Raw genomic sequence first — 15,000 nt, forward strand, 5'->3', positions numbered from 1 at the left:
GGGAGCCGATGCTCTTGTGCACAACGCTGGATTGAGAGGGGGCTGCTGCTCGTAGGTGTTTTTTTTTAATTCTTTTTTTAACTTCATGCATAAATTGCATGAAGGTAAAGACCCGGAGCCTTTACAACCACTTTACCACTGGGTTCGTTAACCAGATGAGTATGTGAAATGTGCACAACACTATAAAAAAAAGGTAAGGAGAGGGGGGGGGGGGAGAAAAAAAAACAAACCAAAAAAAAACAAAAAACAAACACAGGAGGGAGGATGAAATTTCTCTTTAACCACTTCAAGTCCGGGCACTTTTACCCCCTTCCTGCCCAGGGCAATTTTCAGCTTTCAGCGCTATCACACTTTGAATGACAATTGCACGGTCATGCTACACTGCACCCATATGAATTTTTCAGGATTTTTTTGAGACAGATAAAACTTTATTTTGGTGGTATTTATTCACCACTGGGATTTTTATTTCTTTTGCTATATAAATGAAGAGTCCAAAAATTTTGAAAAATAGTATTTTTCTTATAAAATTTTGCAAACAATCTTTCTTCATAAATCTTGACCAAATTATATTCACTTATCTTTTTAGTAAAAATAAATAAATAAATAACCCAAATTAGTTTATAACCAAAAATGATAATTTTTCAAAAAAATTTTTTACATTTTATTTTTTTAGATTATTTTTTTTTTTTTTACATACTGTCACCCTAGCAATACAGTGACACTGTACTACCTGTGCCGATGCTCTTGTGCACAACGCTGGATTGAGAGGGGGCTGCTGCTCGTAAGTTTTTTTTTTAAATTCTTTAACTTCATGCATAAATTGCATGAAGGTAAAAACCTGGAGCCTTTACTACCACTGGATTCGTTAACCAGATGAGTATGTGAAATGTACACAACACTATAAAAAAAAGGTAAGGAGAGGGGGGGAAAAAAAAAACAAACAAAAAAAACAAACAAAACAAACACAGGAGGAAGGATGAAATTTGTCCTTTGTCGGCATTCCTGCAGCCATTGAGAAATACTGTGTGAGCTGTGATTGGTCACAGCTTGTCACATGGTACAAGGCTGTTGTGAATTCACAACAGCCTTGTACCATGTGATCTCTGTGATCATTCACAGATTTCACTAGTAAGCAATGATGTCAGAAGTGACATCTTGCTTACTACCATTCATGTGATCACTGATTGGCCAATCAGTGATCACATGATCGGGACCTCACAGAGATCCTGTACAGTGATCGGTGTTCCGCTGTGTCCGGAGGAGACAGCGAGCACCGGATCGCAGTGCCATGCGCTCCCAGGGAGCGGGCATAGACTTCAAATGCAGGCGGCAGCCCGCTCCTGTCCGGCTGTTTATGTACATGGGCCGGACGGGACGTGGTTAAGCAGGTAATATAGCTACTACTGCCAATCAGTTTCCAATGCCCCATTTCCACCTCCAGCCTCCTCACCATATAGTGAACCAGCATCACCACAATAGTCCGATAGCACAGAACTTCCCATCAAGTAGTAATGCTAACTCAGGGAATAAGTGTTCTTACTGACTAGATGAGGTGTGAGTATCGCAAGAACGGCTGACAGAGCTTACAAATCCTTTGTCAGTAGAGAGGGTACACATTTATATATTTCAAAAGGGTATTTAGCCATTTGGCTGGAAACAATCCTGAAATTATGAAACAAAAAAAAAATAAAAAAAATCACAAAGAATAATAACTGTATAACAGCGTTGTCACCAAGATGAAGAAATGCCTACATTGCTCTCATTCTCCACACCGAGATGTTTCGCTTCTTCTGCATCTGCAAGCCTCTTCGCTGGTTTCTTTTTACAAGTCTTTTTTAGCTTCGGACATTTTGGTTTGGGATCTAAAACGGTAGAAGAAGAAAATTAGAATGTATACTGAAGATACGAGGGTATTCATTACCCCTCCACCCATTATTTACCATTCAGGAGAATACTGTAATTGAAAGAAGGAGACCCAAACAACGGAGATCAGCCCGACCCACTATAACAAATCCAAGTAACAAGCAAAGACCATCTTACGCGAGTATCATTCAACAGCGCAGCACAGTGGCTAAATGGTTAGCACTTCCGCCCGGCAGTACTCGGGTTGTTGGTTCGTATCCCAGCCATGACACCACCTGCCTGGAGTTTGCATGTTCTCCCTGTGCCTGCGTGGGTTTCCTCCGGGTACTCCGGTTTCCTCCCACACTCCAAAGACATGCTGGTAGGTTAATTGGCTCCTGTCTAAATTGTCCCTAGTATGTGTATGTATGAATGTGAGTTAGGGACCTTAGATTGTACACCCCTTGAGGGTTAGGGACTGATGTGAATGTACAATATATATGTAAAGTGCTGTGTAAATTGATGGCGCTATATAAGTACCTGAAATAAATAAATAACAGCGGACCTTTTCTTTGCAAGCTTTGACTTTATACACGTTTCCCTGCTCTTCACGTAGCGATTTCCAGTCTACTCTTTTTTTACAGAATTTAGAAAAAATACCACATAGACCGCACTAGGGCAAACAATGCAAACAATATTTATTTCAGGTACTATAGCGCCATCAATTTACACAGCACTTTACATATATATTGTACATTCACATCAGTCCCTAACCCTCAAGGGGTGTACAATCTAAGGTCCCTAACTTACATTCATACATACACATACTAGGGACAATTTAGACAGGATCCAATTCACCTACCAGCATGTCTTTGGAGTGTGGGAGGAAACTGGAGTACCTGGAAAAAACCCACGCAGTCACAGGGAGAACATACAAACTCCAGGCAGGTGGTGACGTGGTTGGGATTTGAAACGACGACCCTAATACTGCCAGGCGGAAGTGCTAACCACTTAGCCACTGTGCTGCCCATATACTTAGTAACAATAGGTAAATAATAGTGATAAACAATAAACATATGTTATACTAGTAATAGTCCCAGTATGTGAAATAACGTGCAAGGGTGCTCATTCCTTGATTGTGAACTCCATTATAAAGTGACAGGTGCTCCACAGTGCTCAGACCGGTGCCCCACATGGATCTACACTCACCGTCATCCCATGACCACCTATCTCTAGGATGGTCGTATGAGCTTTTGGGACTATCCCAGTATGCAACGTGGTAATAGTAACCGATGTTCCTTCACAACAGTAAATATAAACTGCTAAATACCTTTTCTCATCAGCAGTTAGAGTAGTCTTGTGACTTCAGCAGAGCACTGGTTAAAGCTTGTAATAGGAGTTTTCTTTCTGCTCTAAGAGGATGCAGAACCCCTGACCTCTGTCTGGACAGTGCTGATTGGCCCTGTTCTGATCACATGCACTCTCCCAAAAACAAAAAAAAAAACCAACAAAAAAAACCCTCTAGCACAGTGGTTCTTAACCTTGTTGGAGGTACTGAACCCCACCAGTTTCATATGCGCATTCACCGAACCCTTCTTAATTGGAAAAATAAAATATGATTTTTAAAATTCAAAACATAGGTATATATTTATACATAGGTGCACAAAATGAACAAAACCGTTAAGAACAAAGAACAAAACCATTAAAACATGATTTTCACACAAAAACAAAAACATAATAATGAATATTTACTGCACGAATCATATGAGTCGGGTGTGGGTCTTCACCTCCGCCGAACCCGCGAGACTGACTCACCGAACCCCTGGGGTTCGATCGAACCCAGGTTAAGAACCACTGCTCTAGCAGTACACAGTAAACTGAGCATGTGCATGTGGCTATGGGTTCAAGCGGTCTTATCAGTTGGACATTTGAACAAGAGGAGGATCAGAGAAAACAGGATCAAATGGCCTTTTTACACAATGCAGAGCATTAACCCCTTAGGTTCCACAGTGAGTATAACAAGCATGCTTTACTGCATCTACAGACTGATTGTACTGTGGTGGGTTTATTAACACTTTAAAGGTTGAATTCACAATGACTCGCGATGAAATGCAAGAAAAATGGATGTAAGCTTCCATCCATTTTATGGGGGTCTTAAAGCTTGTTGACTTGCGTTTTGACACGAGTTGGCGCAGGTGAAAATGCACGGCATTTTGCAGGATTTCCTGTGACATCACATCCTCTGGGTCACAAAGCAAATCACAAAGCAAACTAACTTTCTTTACTTGCATTTTACTGCGTTGACCTGCATTGCATACATGTCACATTTTAACACAACATAACATGTTGTAGTGTAAAGGACACATTATTATTATTATACAGGATTTATATATTATTATTATTATACAGGATTTATATAGCGCCAACAGTTTGCTCAGCGCTTTACAATATAACGGGAGACAATACAGCAACAATACAGTTCAATACAAGAGGGTTAGGAGGGCCCTGATCCTGGGAGCTTACAATCTAAGAGGGAGGGGCTGGTGGTACAAAAGGTAATAACTGTGGGGGATGGAGTGGTTGGAAGAGTAGAAGATTCCATTATTAGCTGAGGGCGGGATAGGCTTCCCTGAAGAGATAGGTTTTCAGAGATCGCCTAAAAGTGGGCAGAGCAGGAGATAGTTCCAGAGGATGGGGAAGCTCTGGAGAAGTTCTGGAGACGAGCATGGGAGGAGGAGACAAGGGAGCTAGAGAGCAGGAGGTCGTGCGAGGAGCAGAGAAACACAATTGTTTTTTTTAGGTGTTTTTGCGTTGACCTGTGTTTTATAGCTGTGCTAAAAACACAAATCAACGCACTACTGTGAATTAGCCCGAACTATACTGACAGTTTTAGTTGTAAGCAGCCGCACACGTGTCTGTATATATATACACATACACACACATACATATACAGTGATGTGCTTCTTCTTGAGCCACTCCTTTGTTGCCTTGGCCGTGTGTTTTGGGTCATTGTCATGCTGGAACACCCATCCACGACCCATTTTCAATGCCCTGGCTGAGGGAAGAAGGTTCTCACCCAAGATTTGATGGTACATTGCCCCGTCCATCGTCCCTTAGATGCGGTGCAGTTGTTCTGTCCCCTTAGCAGAAAAACATCCCCAAAGCAGAATGTTTCCACCACCATGCTTCACAGTTAGGATGGTGTTCTTGGGGTCATAGGCAGCATTCTTCCCCTCCAAATACAGCGAACTGAGTTGATGCCAAAGAGCTCGATTTTGGTGTCATCTGACCACAACACTTTCAGCCAGTCCTCCTCTGCATCATTCAGATGTTCAGTGGCAAACTTCAGATGGGCCTGGACATGTGCTTTCTTGAGCAGAGGGACCTTGTGGGCACTGCAGGATTTCAATCCTTGTCGGCGTAGTGTGTTACCAATTGTGTTCTTGGTGACTGTGGTCCCAGCTGCCTGGAGATCATTGACAAGATCCTCACGTGTAGTTCTGGGATGATTCCTCACTGTTCTCATGATCATTGACACTTCACGAGGTGAGATCTTGCATGGTGCACCAGACCTAGGGAGACTGACACTTGTTTTGTGTTTCTTCCATTTGTGAATGATTGCACCAACTGTTGTCACCTTCTCACCAAGCTGCTTGGTGATAGTTTGGTAGCCCAGTCCAGCCTTGTGTAGGTCTACAATCTTGTCCCTGACATCCATGGACAGCTCTTTGGTCTTTGCCACGGTGGAGAGTTTGGAATCTGATTGTTTGATTGCTCCTGTGGACAGGTGTCTTTTATACAGGTAACAAAATGAGATTAGCAGCACTCCCTTTAAGAGACTGCTTCTAATCTCAGCTTGTTACCTCTATGAAAGACACCTGGTAGCCAGAAATCCTGCTGAATGATAGGGGATCAAATACTTCTTTCCCTCATGAACATGCAAATCAGTCATCATTTGTTAGACATGCATTTCTATTGAATTTTTGTTGCTATTCTGTCTCTCAGTGTTACAATACACCGAACATTCGATTTTTAGACCGATCATTTCTTTTTGAGTGGGCAGACATTCAAAATCAGCAGGAGAGCAAATACTTATTTCCTTCACTGTACGTGATTTTGCGCACCTGTGCAGCCGGGTAGCATTATATCTGCTATATGGTGGCGGGGAAGCGGTTAACCCTTTGAGGACCAAGGGACGTATTTGTCCCATGTTTTTAATTGCGTGTATCATCTGATTAAGAACTTAAAACTCTTTTTTTTGTTTGGTTTGAGTCAAAATATTAGTTCTTATCAACAAACAACAAATGGATGTAGCTTTTTGCCAATTATTTCATGAAATGGCTTAGTTACAGCAACTGAAGTGTACGAACTTTAAAAACAAAAAAATTGATTCTTTTGGCGTTCCAAAATCTTACGGTCCTCAAAGGGTTAAAGATATTCAAATAAGAGTACCATTTTTAACCACATGCCGCCCAGCCACCGCATATAAACGGTGGCAGGGCGGCGCTCGTAGGCAAAAGCACGTTTTAAAACGTGTGCCTACAAAACAGGCAGGGGGCGCGCGCGAGGCACGCGCCCGCCCTACCTGTCCCACGGCTGTCAGCAGCGGGTCCCCGCCGCCGGGTCACGGCCGGTTTTTACCGGCCGTTTTCCCGCGATGAGCGGTAAACACTGAAACAGAGCAGGGCTGCATTGTTTACACACAGCCTGCTCTGTGACAGTTCGCCGCCAAGCTGCAGAGGGAGAATACAGTTTCTCTCCCTCGATCAGCTCCCCCGTCCAGCACACACCCCCGCCCCCTTAGTAAAACACTCCCCTCACACAGTGAACACTAAAAATGTTAACCCCTTCCTCCCCAGTGACATTAATACAGTTTCAGTGGTTTTTTTTCACTGATCACTGTATTGGTGTCACTGGGGATGTCAGTGACCCCAAGTCAGCTCCCCTCCAGTGTCAAAATGTCCGCCTCAGTCTCGCAGTCCCGCCATAAGTCGCTGGTCGCCGTCATATGTCGCTGATTGCCGCCATATGTCGCTGATCGGCGCCATTATTAGTATAAATAAAAATTAAAAATTCCAATATCTTTCCCGCCATTTGTAAACGCTATAACTTTCACGTAAACCAATTAATTTACACGTATTGGGTTTTTTTTAGCAAAGACATGTCGCAGAATGCATTTTGGCAGAAATTTATGACTAAATTTGATTTTTGCATTTTTTTTTTACTGGACATGTTTTATAGCAAAAAGTCCAAAATATTGTTTTTTTTTCCTCAAAATTGTCAGCCTTTTTTTTTATAGCGCAAAAAATAAAAACCGCACAGGCGATCAAATACCACCGAAAGAAAGCTGAATTTGTGGGGAAAAAAAGGATGTAAATTTCATTTATGTACCGTATTGCATGACTGCGCAATTGTCCGTTAAACTAGCGCAGCGCTGTATAGCAGAAAAATGACGTAAATTGCAGTATCTATACCATAGTTTGTAGACGTTATAACTTCACACAAAGCAATCAATATACACTTATTGGGATTTTTTTTACCAAAAACATGGAGCAGAATACATTTTGGCCTAAATTTATAACTAACTTTGAGTTTACTGTATATTTTTTATAGCTGAAAGTAAAAAATATTGTTTTTCTTCAAAATTTTTGGCCTTTTTTTGTTTATAGCGTGAAAAATAAAAAGCGCACAGGTGATCAAATACCACCAAAAGAAAGCTCTATTTGTGTGAAAAAAAGGACGTAAATTTTGTTTGGGTGCAGCATTGCATGACCGCGCAATTATCAGTTGAATTAGTGCAGCGCCGAGTAGCAAAAAGAGGCGTGGTCATTAAGGGGGGTAAATCCTCTGGAGCTCAAGTGGTTAAAATTCAAAATACAGCAAAATCTGCATACAATTACCACATTGTCCTGACTAGTCATAATGAGGCAAAAAAAGGTGAACATCACACTTGAGTGTAGTTTTTGGGGAGTATTAATGAATGGACAATGTCAGTCCCAAATTCATGGGAAACATTTCCTTCCAATTTAAATACAAATATCCTCTTTTGACATGTAAAGAGTGCTGGTCAGGGCTGGGGTCACAGAATGCACTCCATTCACACAGAGTGAAAGAGATTATGTCACTTTGGGACAAAAAAGTGTCATCTTTTCACATTCTCAGTGAGAACCCACACCTGCTCTGTTCAACTGGTAACACTGGTTATATTCCTTTGCTATAAGAGCTCCTTCAGGGCCCCAGCATAGTTTAACCACTTCCCGACCAGCCGTTGCATATAAACGGTCAGACGGTGGCAGTACAGGGTCGGGTGGCCGTTTATGAACGGCCTCCCCGCACCCTGATTGTGCGCGCTCCCTGGGAGCGCGCAGCACTGCGATCTGGTGCCCGCTGTGTCCTCCGGACACAGTGAAACACCGATCGTCGGACGGGACCTCTGTACGAGGTCCCGATCATGTGATCACTGATTGGCCAATCAGTGATCACATGCAAAGTAGTAAGCAAGATGTCACTTGTGACATCATTGCTTACTACGTGTGAAATCTGTGAATGATCACAGAGGTAACATGGTACAAGACTATTCACAACAGCCTTGTACCATGTGACAAGCTGTGACCAATCACAGCTCAGTCAGTACTTCTCAATGAGTGCAGGAATGCACACAGAGAGAAAGAGAAATGATTGCTTTTACATCCTATATGGGTGTGAAAGCAACCATTGTAAAAAAACAAAAAAAAAAAACAAATCTTCATCACCCCCCACAAGTAGTACAGTGTCACCATGGTGACACTGTACTGCTAGGGTGACAGTATGTAAAAAAATTAAAATAAATAAAAAATAATATAAAAAAATAAAATAAAAATGTTAAAAAAAATATGTTTAAAAATTATAATTTTTGGTTATAAACTAATTTTTTTTTGGTTTTTTTACTAAAAAGATAATGGAATACATTTTGGCAAAGATTTATGATGAAATATTATTTATTTGCAAAATTTTATAAAAAAACACTTTTGTTCAAAATTTTTGGACTTTTTCATTTACATAGCAAAAAAAAATAAAAATCCCAGCAGTGAATAAATACCACCAAAATAAAGCTTTATCTGTCTCAAAAAAATGGTAAAAAATTAATTTGGGTACAGTGTTGCATGACTGCGCAATTGTCATTCAAAGTGTGATAGCGCTGAAAGCTGAAAATTGCCCTGGGCAGGAAGGGGGTAAAAGTGTCCGGTCTGGAAGTGGTTAAGAACGCGGTTTGGTGAATATTTTACTGGCACTCGCAGCATGACAGGCTGACCATGCGAACAAGTGGGCTCGAAGATACCATTCCCCTGGCTGTTATGCTGATTTCAATGACTATTTTCAACATCACTTACCTGGAACAAAGATACAGATAAGAAATCCTACATTCACTCTGAATTCCCTGATCTTCAGATTTGTTCCAGGTAAGCACCTCCAATTATTAGAACCAGAAAGAGGCAGACAAATATCATTTACAGAAAGTCAGTAATGGCAGTCTGCTTTTGTTAGGTTAAAAAAAAAAAAAAGTGAATTTATTATTTTCGGCTGCAGGAGCCTGTAAAGCATTGCTGGTGCCATGCAGGTCTCCTGCAGATCTGTTGGTAGGTATATCTGCTTGCCTGTACAGGATGAAGCAGGGAGAAGTAAGGGGGGAGTTGTAGAGCAGAAGAGAACAGTGACAAAATGATGAGCTCATCAGCCTGCTACTTCTCCTTTCAGTGTTCAGTCACAGGCTGAGGAAGGTAAAATACTTGTGTTTCTTAACCCCACTGCACTGGCGCCTCCCGGCCCTTTAAGGCTACGTTCACACTAGCGTCGTGTGCAGGCGGCAGAGAGGCGTTTGGGAAGCGCTTCCCACACGCCTCTGCCAATTCTGCACATTAAAGCACGTGGTGCTGTTCTAACGGGAGCGTTTGCGTTGGGGCAAAACGGACGCCTCTGGTCGAGTCAGGAGGCGTTGAAGCCTCCTATTCTAGTCTATGGTGCTGCTCCGCAAACATGCGGTTGCGGGACATTTGCGGAGCGGTATCACCATTCAAACTGCATTATAGGTGTTTGTGGGGCGTTTTTAACCCTCGGCAAACGCCGTTAAACCGCGCATGCGGCGTTTGCGGAGCGTTTGCGGAGCGTTAAAAAAAACGCTCCTCAAACACCGGACCAACGCTTGCCAAACGCTATAGGGGCGTTTGGCAAGCGTTTGTAAAACAGCCTAGTGTGAATGAGCCCTAAGAGTTTCAGATGCCGGGAGGCGGGGCGGGGTTTTAGGATCATGTGACCGCTGTCATTCACTGTCAACGGTCACATGATCGGAAAAGGTCCTGATTGCAAGGGAAGATCGTGACCTTTCTGTGAGTCATGGACATATATGCTGGGAACACGCAGGGCGCGCACTCTCAGCACATATGTATTTTCAAATGGCACGCAAATATGCGGCCGCTCTGCGTCAAGGCCCAGACGCTGAGAGGCCGCATTTTTGCATGCGCTCGGCGTCTAGGGGTTAAAGTGGTAGTAAAATCTTCTTTAATAATTTTACCTACAGGTACAGCTTATAATAAAGCTTACCTGTAGGTAAAAGATCTCCTAAATGTGCACTGTTTAGGAGACATTGGCCCTTTTTGATAGCTGGTGCATGCGCTCTGAAGGAACAGCATACCCCTGCTGTACCTTCACAGCACTGTGCAGTGGCCCGGGACTACCGTGTGCATACCCGGGAGAGACGTCATCGCGGCTCAGCCAGAATTTGTCAACCCAGAAGGAAGACCGGGTGAAGGTGGAAGCCCCGGGGAGCATTGACAGCGCTCGGCTGGAGGGTTTCGTTTCAAGGTAAGTCCATTATAACGTGATAGTACGCAATGCATACTAGCACATTATGATTTTACCTTGCAAGGTTTTTTTTCGGATACGGTTTACTACCGCTTTAATTGCGGTAGTAATAAGTAAAATCGCATCTCCTGCCCAGACAGGGCAGTGCTGTGGGGCAGAGCTGACTAAATCTAAGGACTGGATGGACAGAAATACAAATCCTTTGGAAGGCAAAGCAACGCCTGCATTTCATCTGTGTATTTTGCCATTTGCCTGGAATTCAGCTTTAACTGTGAGAAATTTAGAACGCAGAGGGAAGAATATATAAACACCAAGAAGACAATGGCCCTGGTGGGAAACAACCTAAGGACCCTAGAGTGTGGCAATGTAAGATTATTAATTAATGAACTAACATGCCTCACATCCAGACTGTGTGGAGATGCTTTATAACCACTTCCCGTCCGGCCCATGTAGGTAAATGGCCGGACGGGAGCGCTGCTGATGCGGGGGGATGTTTCTAAACGTCCCCCCGCATCCATTGCCTGTGCGCGCTCCCTGGAAGCACGCAGCACCGCGATCAGTGCCCATTGTGTCCAGGAGGACACAGCGGAACACACATCGCTGTAGAGGACATCTGTGTGAGGTCCCGATTCACTACGTTACTACTTGATGGGAAGTTCTGTGCTATTGATGCTGGTTCACTATATGGTGAGGAGGCTAGAGGTGGATATGGGACATGGGGAACTGATTGGCAGAGGTAGCTAGGTTACCTGTTTAACCACTTCCCGTCCGGCCCATGTACATAAACAGCTTGACAGGAGCAGTGTGGGAGCGGGTTGCCGTTCATAAACAGCGCCCCACATTTACAGCCTGTGCGCGCTCCCAGGAAGCGCACGGCACTGCGATCTGGTGCTCGCTGTACGGGACCTCTGTGTGAGGTCCCGATCATGTGATCACTGATTGGCCAATCAGTGATCACATGAATAGTAGTAAGTAAGATGTGACTTCTGACATCATTGCTTACTACGTGTGAAATCTGTGAATGATCACAGAGGTCACATGGTACAAGGCTATTCACAACAGTGACCAATCACAGCTCACACGGTATTTCTCAATGGCTGCAAGAATGTAAAAGCAATCAGTTTAAAAAAAGAAAAAAAAAAAATCATCATCACCCCCCCCACAAGTAGTACAGTGTCACTATGGAGATACTGTACTGCTAGTCTGACAGTATGTTAAAAAAACAAAAAAAAAATACAAATAAGAATATAAAAAAGATTAAAAAACGTAAAAACATTTTTTTAGAAAAATTAAAATTTTTGCATATAAACTAATTTGGGTTATTTTTTTTTACTAAAAAGTTAGATGAATACATTTTGGCCAAGATTTATGAAGAAAGATTATAATCTTTCTTCATAAATCTTGGCCAAAATGTATTCATTTTTATTTTTATTTTTTTGCTATATAAATGAAAAAGTTGAAAAAAAAAAATGTTTTTCTTTTGCAAATAATTATTTGCAAAAGAAAAACCATTTTTTTTTTCAACATTTTTGAACTTTTTCATTTATATAGCAAAAAAATAAAAATCCCAGTGGTGAATAAATACCACCAAAATAAAGTTTTATCTGTCTCAAAAAAAATGCTAAAACTTTCATATGGGTACAGTGTGGCATGACTGCGCAATTGTCATTCAAAGTGTGATAGTGCTGAAAGCTGAAAATTGGCCTGGGCTGGAATTTTTTTATTATTATTATTATTATTATTATACAGTATTTATATAGCATTTATTTACTGTAAATATACAGTATTTTTTTGTGTGGCACTGAAGAGTGATTCACATACACAGTGTCTTCACAGATTATTTCACGGTTTTCACGATTTTTCACTATTTTTTTCACAATTATTCACTGCATAAATTGCATGGTATGAAATGAATATCTATGTTTATAAAAGGTAATGCACTATGTGATATTCTCTTTTTTTGAGGCATATACATCGGGGAGATCGCTGGAAGAATTGTTTTGATTATATTCTACAGTTTGAACTATTTTTCACCGTGATGAATTAGGGAAGTTAGGGGTAATAGTTGATGGACTAATTGATGGACTTCACTGTTGTTGTTTAATTTTGTTTTGTTAAACACTTTCACATATATTATTAGTATTTATACAGCGCCAACAGTTTGCTCAGCGCTCAGTTGGTGAAAGTGTCCAAACTTGAAGTGGTTAAAGTTCTCTCTCTAAAAATGTATATACAGAACATTTTTAAAATACAATAAAATAAAAAAAAAAATGGCGTTTACCTGTAACTCTGCACAGCTTCTTCTTGCTTTTACTCACAACTTGCTGTAAAAATTTCTACAATAAAAAGAAGCAGTCAGGTCAGGAAATGATTACAACTGATGTAGTGCTGTAAAAGCCTACCTAATCGAAAATAATTTCAATTGACCTTTTCGGTAGGCCCTTGTGCTACATAGTTTGGTAAATATTGTTTAAAAGGATAAAGTTCCCATTTGCGAAAAAAAAAAAAAAAATTAAATGCACATATTTTTGCAGGTAAAAAAAATGTTTTTTTTTTAACTTAAACTTTTATTTGATTTTCCAGTACAAAAATAATGCCGCATTTGCAAAAATATTACACATATACATATTTCCAATGTGCATTTAATATTTTTATTTTTTTTTTTTTAATTTCAGGAGCCTGTAAAGCATTGCACCCGCAAATCAGCAGATTGTGGGTGCAATCTCAGGCTCCTACAGACTTATCAGTGTAGCTCTCTGCCCATACCTCGTATGGGCAGGCAGTTACTGAATGACAGGAAGGATCAATGGACCACCTAGAGGTCTCATCAGCGTCCTGGTAGTTCATTGAGAACTACAAGCAGTCAGTTGCAGTTCTCCCATTCATAGAACTCCCAGCACGGCTAGTTTTTTTTTTTTTTCTAAATTGTGACAGCAGGTGAGGGGAGAAAATCCCTGGCCCACTTTCACAAAGGGGACATGTTACACCCTAAATATTGTAAAAATCTATCTATCTAAAAGGTGAACTTATCCATTATTGATTACATTTATAACAAAGGGGCCTTTTCGTGGCAGAGAGCTGATATAATTATCTGCAAGATGCCGCAGAGTTCACACTACGCTTCTATATTATGAGCCATTCAAAAAATACAGGGAGTTCCTGCAGGTTCCCACTAATGGTGCAGAAACAATCTGAGACTGGAGGAGAGGCCAGTCACATGACCTTGACAAGTCAAGTGACTGTGCTCTACTGTTTTTGGCAATTTTTTTTTTCAGTCATTCATTGGAATGAATGGCGCTCCTTGTTTCAGACGACATTTATTAGGAACCGTGCCGTGCTTTATAAATGTGCCATATTGGTGCCCACAATGACCCTATACCCTCTGATGAAGGAGGAGTTGTGAGCCCCCAAACATGTTGGCTTTATCTATTGATCCTTTACCAAGATTCATACATTTACACCTTCTTTGGACTGCTCCAGAGACCCCTAGGGATACCCTGTATGGTGAAGAGCTGCCTCTTAAGACCGAAACAAACACTAAGTATATACAAAGAGACTCAGCGAGTGCTTGAAAAAAAAAAATGTAGCAGCTAAATGCACCATAGAGGAACCAATGACCTTCAAAAGAGCATGAGTAATAGTAAAAAGTACAGAGCTGTGATATCATAAAGTTAAATATACAACTTATGAATAAAAACATAAAAGTGCCCAGTGCATCTGAAATCCAAGGAATGAGTGAAATAAATAATTAATAAATATTCTGAAGTGGACTGGTGTGTGAAATAAACATTAAAAATGGTAAATAAATAAATAAATGTCCCAAAAAATTGTGCAAATAGTCCTTAGTGGTGGAGAATCTTATCCTGAAGTGAGGAATACAATTTTCCAATATTCCATATAAAGAGGATTTGGTGACGTGCGGAAGGTGGTAAAAATGCACACTCACCAGATGCGCATTTTAAATGCGCAGTATAAGCAATATGTTGAAATCAGCCAGGGGTCCCCTTTAAGGTGGGATGGATGTGGAGCCTGGTATGGATATCCCTCCTCTGGATTCTGGGGCTGGTTATGGCCTGGTTTCAAACGAGATTCTGTAAAGTTAATACCTCGGTGTGGAGCCAGAAAGAAGGGTGCCCATAGTGTAGTAATATTTGGATAGTTTATGGAGAAAGAAGCATATCATCATCCATAGGAATAATATAGTTAAGCACATAAATACAAAAGTGTAGCGCTAAATAAATACTAAACATAAATAATGACACAATCCCCCTAAATGCACAAAAAGGGATATACAAACAATGGTGCGACACGTGAATTCCC

At 41.2% G+C, this 15,000-nt stretch overlaps 1 protein-coding gene across 2 annotated transcripts in view; it reads right to left on the minus strand.

Annotated features, from left to right (window-relative positions):
- Window positions 1-15,000, minus strand: part of SCAF1 (SR-related CTD associated factor 1) — a 67,075-nt gene that overhangs the window by 33,402 nt on the left and 18,673 nt on the right. For both annotated transcript variants that reach the window (XM_089655169.1, XM_089655168.1), the window contains exons 3-4: window positions 12,962-13,016; window positions 1,753-1,862 (exon numbers count right to left, since the gene is read on the minus strand). In XM_089655169.1, coding sequence (XP_089511295.1) covers window positions 1,753-1,862; window positions 12,962-13,016 — 165 coding nt within the window. The remainder of the gene's footprint in view (window positions 1-1,752; window positions 1,863-12,961; window positions 13,017-15,000) is intronic.

The sequence above is a fragment of the Staurois parvus genome, unplaced genomic scaffold (genome assembly GCF_062004578.1).
Source record: "Staurois parvus isolate SC_StPar_1 unplaced genomic scaffold, SC_StPar_1.0 ptg000827l, whole genome shotgun sequence".
NCBI lineage: Eukaryota > Metazoa > Chordata > Amphibia > Anura > Ranidae > Staurois > Staurois parvus.